This window comes from Arachis duranensis, chromosome 4 (assembly GCF_000817695.3).
Source record: "Arachis duranensis cultivar V14167 chromosome 4, aradu.V14167.gnm2.J7QH, whole genome shotgun sequence".
NCBI lineage: Eukaryota > Viridiplantae > Streptophyta > Magnoliopsida > Fabales > Fabaceae > Arachis > Arachis duranensis.
The window spans coordinates 74,183,988-74,192,529 of NC_029775.3; the positions used below are offsets into that span (position 1 = coordinate 74,183,988).

General features: G+C 40.6%; 1 protein-coding gene across 1 annotated transcript; it reads right to left on the reverse strand.

Moving 5' to 3' along the window:
- Nucleotides 1-1,665: 1,665 nt before the first annotated feature.
- Nucleotides 1,666-2,439, reverse strand: LOC107484649 (uncharacterized). The gene has a single exon (XM_016105199.1). The coding sequence runs from the start codon at nt 2,437-2,439 to the stop codon at nt 1,666-1,668; it is 774 nt and encodes a 257-aa protein (XP_015960685.1).
- Nucleotides 2,440-8,542: the final 6,103 nt, after the last annotated feature.

The following is an 8,542-nucleotide window of genomic DNA, read 5'->3' on the forward strand; positions in this document are numbered from 1 at the left end:
GGGATATACACCTCCTCAAGATCCCATCAGCACACTTTTTGAACAAATATGGCTCATCCCAGATATAGTATTTGGCATCTTTGATGAGCTTTCTCCTCATGTGTTTGTTGATGTTGTTGGTAGTTCCCCAATGGCCTTGTTATGTCAGCAAACCAAAGGGTCTCTTGTATCATCATCAATTGCTCATTTGGGAAGCTTTCATTCACTACAAGATGGTGTGCTCCTTCTTCTTCTTTTAGGATCCTTGAGAGGTGGTCAGCAACTTTGTTCTCTATTCCACTCCTATCTTTAATTTCGATGTCAAACTCTTGGAGTAGCAGGATCCATCTTATTAGCCTTGGCTTGGACTCTTATTTGGTAAGCAAGTATTTGAGTGTTGCATGATCAGTGAATACAATTACTTTATAACCAATGAGCTATGATCTAAATTTATCAAAAGCAAAGACAATGGCAAGTAATTCCTTCTCCGTAGTGGTGTAGTTCCTTTGATTCTCATTAAGGACCTTATTGGCATAATAAATGACATGCACCAATTTATCCTTCCTTTGTCCTAAAACAGCACCCACAGTAAAATCTAATGCATCACACATCAACTCAAAGGGTAGATCTCAACATGGTGGTGCTATGATAGGTGCAGAGGGAAGTTTGTTCTTAAGCTCCTCAAAGGCTAACATGCATTTATTATCAAAAACAAAAGGCATATTAGAGACAAGTAGGTTGCTCAATGGCTTGGCAACCTTAGAGAAGTCTCTAATAAACCTCCTATAGAAACTAGCATGTCCCAAAAAGCTTCTAATTACTTTGACATTGCAAGGAGGGGGTAACTTTTCAATCACCTCTACTTTTGCCCTGTCCACTTCTATGTCCTTCTTTGAGATTTTATGACCAAGGACCACTCCTTCTGTAACCATGAAATGGCATTTTTCCCAATTTAAAACAAGGTTGGTCTCTTGGCATCTCTTTAGCACCAGGGCTAAGTGATACAAGCAATCAAAATATGTGTTACCAAATACAGAGAAGTCATCCATAAACACCTCAATAAACCTTTCAATCATGTCTGAAAATATGGAGAGCATGCACCTTTGGAATGTTGCAGGGCATTGCACAGTCTAAACGGCATCCTCCTATAAGCAAAGACACCATATGGACAAGTATATAAAGTTTTCTCCTGGTCCTTTGGGTCCACAACTATTTGGTTGTAACCCGAATAACCGTCAGGAAAGCAGTAGTATTCATGTCCAACCAGCCTCTCAAGCATTTGGTCCATGAATGGAAGGGGAAGTGGTCCTTCTTGGTGGCTTCATTGAGCTTTCTGTAGTCGATGCACATGCGCCAACCAGTCACTGTTCTTGTTGGTATCAGCTCATTCTTCTCATTTGGTACAACAGTAACGCCTCCTTTCTTTGGAACTACTTGTACCGGGCTCACCCAAGGGCTGTCTGAGATGGGGTAGATCACCCCAGCTTGCCACAACTTCAACACTTCCTTCTGGACTTCCTCATTCATGGTTGGATTCAACCTTCTTTGTTGTTGCCTTGAGGGCTTAGCACCCTCCTCAAGTAGGATCTTGTGCATACACATTGAAGAACTGATCCCTTTTAAGTCTGTAAGTGTCCAGCCTATAGCATCCTTGTGTTGTTTTAGTACTTGGATGAGCTCTTCTTTTTACTCCTTACTCAAGCTTGAGTTGATGATCACTGGGTAGGTGCTGTTGTCACCTAGATAGGCATATTTCAACCTTAGAGGTAGGGTTTTTAGCTCTAATTTTGGTGCCTCTTCTCCATTGTTGTCTGTGTGGGTTGTCATGATTGAACTTTCCATGGTTCCTTGTGGTGGTTCTTCACGTGGTGCTTGTTGCCCCAATTCCATACTTCTTTCATATTGCTCTTCTTCCAAGACTCCTTGGACTATTTGTTCTATGGTGTCTACCATCATACATTCTCCTATTGCTTTCTTGGGATAACTAATTGCCTTGAAGACGTTGAAGACCATCTTTTTCTCATGTAGTCTCAAGACTAGTTCTCCTTTTTGCACATCAATGATGGCTCCAGTAGTAGCTAGAAATGGCCTTCCTAGGATAATTAAAGTGTTTGCCTCTTCTTCCATATCCAGCACAACAAAGTCAGCTGGGAAGATGAATTCTCCCACCTTTACCAATAAATCTTCCACCACTCCATGTGAAAACTTGAATGTCCTGTCAGCTAGTTGGAATGCAATTCTTGTTGGTTTGGCTTCCTCACTTCTCATCCCTCTCATTATGTTCAAGGACATGAGATTGATGCTAGCCCCCAAGTCACATAAAGCCTTTTCAATAGTGATATCCCCTATGATGTAGGGGATTTGGAAACTCCATGGGTCCTTCATTTTCTGGGGGAGTTTCTTTTGTATGATGGCACTACACTCCTCAGTTAAGACTACATTCTCCTTTTCTCCCCACATTCTTTTTTTTTTCATGAGCTCCTTCAGGAACTTTGCGTAGAAGGGCATTTGCTCCAGTGCTTCAGCAAATAGTATGTTGACTTAGAGCTTTTTGAAGATTTCCAAAAATTTGGAAAACTAGTTGTCCTTTCCATCATTCCTTAGCTTTTGTGGGTATGATGCCTTTGGCACATAAGGCTTCAAGATTGGTTTTGGTGAAGATGGGCTAGGGACCTCTTCTTTCTTCCTGTTTTCAGGCTTTTCTGCAGCTTCTTCTTCGTGGTTCTCCTAGTTTGGGGTGGCCTTTTCTATCACTTTTCCACTTCTAAGTGTGATGGCCTTGCATTCCTCTCTTGGGTTGGCCATGGTGTCACTTGGAAATGTGTGTGTAGGCATTGGGATTTGCTTGGATAAGAACCCCACTTGTGCTTCCAGTTTTGAGATTGCTGTACTTTGGTTCTTCAAATTCGACCTGTATTCTTCTTGGTTGGCATCTATCTTCTTTTTAGCTTGTGCTTACCTTTCCAAGAGGGTGGAAATGGCCCCTGTGAGCTGTGATGATAGCTGTGCTATTGCGGCCTCTACTCTCTCAAAGTTACCCTTGATTTCACATGGTTGTGAGGTTAGGGTTAGTGTGTCTTGATGGTGGTGTGTTTGCTGGTTGGAAGGATATGATGTGTGAGGTGGATTGTGGTAAGGTCTGTTGTTATTTGATTGATGGTTGGAGTTGTGATTCTGGTATTGATTGGCTTGGTATGGTTTGTTGTGATCTTGGTTGTGATTTTGTTGGTTCCCCTACACAAAATTTGGGTGGTTCTTCCATCCTGGGTTATATGTCTTGGAGTTAGGGCCATATGGTGGTCGAGAGGGGTTATGCACATAGTTTGCTTGCTCACATTCAACTTCTGGTTCATTTTCTTCTTGGGGTGGTGCTTGAGCTTGGACAACTGCAACTTGATTGTTTTAAATTTTCTTGGTTAAGGCTGCCAATTGTGCTGTAATTGCCTTGTTTTGTGCCAACAGAGCATCCATAGAATTGAGTTCCAGCACGCCCTTCTTTTAGCCTCTTTCTGAAGCATAGAAGTAGTCATTCTCAGCTACAGTTTTAATGATATCTATGGCTTCCTCAATGGTCTTCTTCTTGTTGAGTGAACCCCCTGAATAGTGGTCCACAGCTTTCTTCGATTCATAGGTTAATCCTTCATAGAAAATGTGGAGCTACACCCACTCATTAAACATATCTGGTGGGCATTTTCTTGTTAGATCTTTGAACCTCTCTCAGGCCTCATAGAGTGTTTCATCATCTAGCTGTCTGAAGGTTTGCACCTCAGCTCTTAGCCTGTTGATCCTCTGTGGAGGGTAAAATCTTGCTAGAAATTTGTTCACAACATCCTCCCATATGGTTAGGCTCTCCTTGGGGCAACGATTCTAACCACTTTGTTGCCTTATCTCTGAGCGAGAGAGGAAATATAAGTAGTTTGTAGGTGTCAGGGTACACCATTGGACTTTACAGTATCGCATATCCTCAAGAATGTGTTGAGATGTTGATTTGGATCTTCTTGAGCACCTCCTCTATATGAGCAGTTATTCTGCACTAGTGTGATGAGTTGAGGTTTCAACTCAAAATTATTGGCATGGATTGTTGGCTTGAGGATGCTGTTGCCATAGTTTCCAGGGTTTGGGTTGATGTAGGAGCCCAAGACTCTCCTCTCTTGCCCAGCTTGATTTGCAGCTCCTCCTCCAATATCTTCGTGCACTTCGTCTTCCATGGTGGTTGTTAGATCTTCTTCTACTGGTTCTTCTCCAACTATAACCTTGCCTCTAGCCTCCCTCCTCAATCTAAGAAAGGTTCTCTCAGGTTCACTATCAAAAGAAGATGAAGTCTCTCCTCTTCTACCTGTCATACAGTCAACACACAGCAAGAAAAGAGCAAGTGAAGGAATCTCCTTAGTTAAAATTAGTGATTGGCTTGAGTTATGCAATTAATCAAATAGTTAAAAGAGTGAAAGTATAAACAATGAATAGCTAAAAAAATCTCAGAAAGACAAGAAAGAAAAATAGAGATTAGAAAGGAACTTAAAGGTTACACTAGGAAATGAATAAGAAAACAAATAAGGAAAAATAAAAATAAAAAATGCTTAATCTAGCTCTCCAATCAGTTTAATCATTGTCAAATTCAAATCAATCCCCGGCAACGGCGCCATAAAACTTAATGGGTGGAATTCACTACACTTTCCCAATAATATTGATGAATCTGCTATTGGTAAGCGCACCAAAATTATCGTCAAGTATTAATCCACAGTGGAGTGGGATCGTATCCACAGAGATTGGCAGATTTAAGCAATTTATTCAATTGGTGAATTAGTCAAGCTCAACAGAATAAGTTGTAAGTGCAGAATTATAAATGGTAGAAACATAAATGGCAAAAGAATAAAAGAAAGCAATAAAATGTAGAAATAGAAATAACAGGAATGTAAAGGGGAATGGGATTTTGCAGAATGTAAGTAAAGCTATAAAAGAATGGGAGAGATAAGAATGGGGGAATTCATTGAGATCAGGAGATATTGTCTCTTTGGATTAAATCTAGCTCATATCCTCTTCAATCATGCAACTCATTGACCTCTTGGCAATCATGATTGATTGAGCCCCAATCCCTTGGTGACTCAATCTCTCAGATCTTGATCAATAGCCAATTCCTTGGTCTAATTACTCATGAAGAGAGATATGCTTGGTCCCTGATTATACCACACATCATCATAGGTCCAAGTAGAGGGAGGATTGTATGTCACCATATCCAAACACCAAAACCCAGATTCTAGTCAAGTGTGAGAAGGGATTTCTAGCATGGTTTCATGTTTCCTTTTCCAAGGTTCCCATGAAACCCATTTTGCATTCAATCTCTTTTCCAAGTTAATTGAACACTAAGCATGAAAAATCAAAATTCCTTCTAGCAAATCAAAGAGAAGATGAAGAGAATAAGGAATTCACTATCATTAATCCATCATGTACAATAGAGCTCCCTCTCTCAATGAGAGGGAATTTAGCTACTCATAACTCAGAGAGAAAGTACAAAAGATGGAAGAGATGAAGTGTGAAAAATAAGAAGTGAAATCCCAAAACTAAACTCTGTGACTTGCTAATCCCTTTTCCAATACTTCCAAGGGTATTTATACTACTCCTAGATCTAGAAAATAAAGGAAAATTACAAAAGTGAAAAAAATTACAATTTGGAGGGACAAGAAACTCAACAAATGTGATATTCCAGCTGACGTGTGACTGACGCTTCTCTGGCGTGTCATGCTCCTTCTGTTTCTGATTTGGCGTGCCACGCCTCTCAATTCAAGTGGCACGCCGTCCTCTGTTTAACCCCTGGCGTGCCACGCCCAGGACATTTTAAATGCCCAAGTAACCTAGCGTGTCACACCTTCGACACCAAGTGGCACGCCCAAGGTCATCTTCCTTATCTCTATGCTTTTGGAAATTTGTACCAGTGTGGCACGTCCAGGGTCTGACGTGCCACGCCCTTCTTAAAGCTTCACCCTCTTGCTGGCGTGCCACACCTCGTCATCCAAGTGGCACGCATGAGTTCATTGGCTCCTCTTATTCCTCTCTGGAAAATACTACCAGGGTGCCACGCCATGAGATTGGCGTGTCACGCCCTTCATTTGCTTCTTCTTCTTGCTGGCGTGCCATGCCACATCTCCCAAGTGGCATGCTTGAGTTCACTGGCCCTTTAATTCATCCTCTGGAAAACACTACCAGCGTTCCACGCCATGAGACTGGCGTGACACGCCCTTCATTTGCCATGGTCCCAAAGGTTGGCGTGCCACACCTGGATGTTCAAGTGGCACGCCAAAGTGGGATGATTGAGCTGGCGTGCCACGCCTTCGATACCAAGTGGCACGCCCAGCTTTATTGGCCTCCTTAGGTGCTGGCGTGCCCTGCCTCATCACTCAAGTGGCACGCCTTAGTGGGACTTCTTGAGCTGGCGTGCCACGCCTTTGATACCAAGTGGCACGCCCAGCTTTTGCATTGTCTCCTTGTTCACTGGCGTGCCATGCCTTGTTGCTCAAGTGGCACGCCCATTCAATTGTGGGTCTTATAGGCTTAGCATGCCATGCCTTGGTCCTCAAGTGGCACGTCCAAGTGAACTCTGGGGCTGGCGTGCCACGCCTTTGACACAAAGTGGCACGCCATAGTGATGGTTCTTCTAGTAACGAATTGGTGTGCCACACCCTGCTTCTGGCGTGCCACGCCCCTTTGATGGTCTTCATTTTTGCTCTCTGGAATGTTGTACCAGCGTGCCATGCCCAGCTTCTGGCGTGCTACGCCAATACATTTTTGTGGCGTTTGTTCCAAGTGGCACGCCTGCTTCACACGCCCCACTTGTTTTGTTGTTTTCTTTCCCATTTTTGATGTCTTCTCCACCTGAAATCCATCACAAACTCATTTAAAAGTACTGTACTATGATATTCATCAATTAAGGCATGAATTTCGATGATCAAATGAGATTATACCTCTTTTATAGTCCTTTTTATGCAAGAAAAAAAGGGTAGATGATGTAAGTCATCAATGCGCTAGACACAAAAAACCCCTCCTTTCCATTTGCGCTTCATTATGAAAGAACGTTACATCTTCAACACAAAACCTTTGAAAATGATTGTTACTATCTTCAATACTTCTTTTTGCATGGAAGAATAGTATTCCTGTTGATTGAAAGTTGATCATCATTTATTAACCACATGAACATTTTTCGGTTTGGTACCCTTTGTGATTTTGGTTCTGAGTGAACGATTTTTGGTTAGGTGGGTTGTGGCATTTTAATTGACTTGTTTAACATATACATGCTGTGGTTGTTGATGTATTGAATGAGTTTTGTTTAAGACAATTCACATTAGAGACAACTCTTCACTTTGATAAGCCATACTACTGTCAAATTGTCTCATTATATTGGATAAATTTTAGCACGAATGGTAGTTGACCTTGATAATTAAAGAAAGATAACAAGTTTCAATAAGAGTTTTTAAAGAAGCCAATTTGAAAATGTCATTTTGAAAGAACACCTAATTCATGAAATTTGAAAAACTTTTCTTTTGGAAGATGTTGATTTGATTAAGATATACGTGGTTGTTCTTATTTTTGTGGATAGTTTAACTAGAGCTTTGAAATGATTATTACTATCTTCAGTACTTCTTTTACATGGAGTAATAGTATTCTTGATGATTGAAAGTTGATCATCATTTATTAACCACATGAACATTTTTTGGTTCAGTAGCCTTTGTAATTTTGGTTCTGTGAGTGAACAATTTTCGGTTCGGTGGGTTGTGGCATTTTAATTGACTTGATTAAGATATACATGCTTGTGCTTGTTGATATATTGAATGAAATATTGACCAAAATTTTTCATTGCAGCAAAACACAACAAGAAAATGGCAACAATATAGGAGAAGGCACATTATAACGTATGCAGATTAAATATATTTATCCGCTTTTATTCGAATAATATCTATTTTATACTATAAATATATCCTCATATTTTGTTTCAAAACTTGTAGAAAACTCACTATCGCAGATGCCAAATAAGGGCAATAGCAACAGTGTACAGGGAAATGAGTCAAGAAAAGAAAGATATTGTGGAAGAAATGGGATTTGGTTCCCTAGCAAATGTCCCAAAAATGAATGTCTTTAATACACTATTGAAAGAATTGCTTGATTGGTTTGATGAAGAGAAAGGATGCCTGAAAACTCTCCAGGGGAGAATATACATAACTCCTCAGAAAGTAGCAGTTGTGCTCGGCATAACCAACCGGAGGTAATACATTTTCCACTTATTGCTTATTTTTATTTCATTGGTGTTTGGAAAATTAAACTGACTGTTTTTGTCTAATTTTTGCTATTAAAAAATATTGTAGGGTATCTTTTTCCTAAAAAGGTTGATTACAACAACCTAAATCCAGTAGACAAGGAATATGCTGTATATGAATGTAAAAGGGAAGGAGAACCGGAAAAAATTCAAGAGGACTTTTATTCTCTTCATACAAAAGTGCTTCTTGCTCCCACAACAGTAAGTGTGGCCTCCCCAATCCACAAGCCACCAATCTTTCATGTGGACAACATTCGGCAA

Bases quoted from the DNA above. Each gene is read 5' to 3' on its own strand.
- LOC107484649 (XM_016105199.1), bottom strand. From the start codon at position 2,439: ATGTGGGGAGAAAAGGAGAATGTAGTCTTAACTGAGGAGTGTAGTGCC.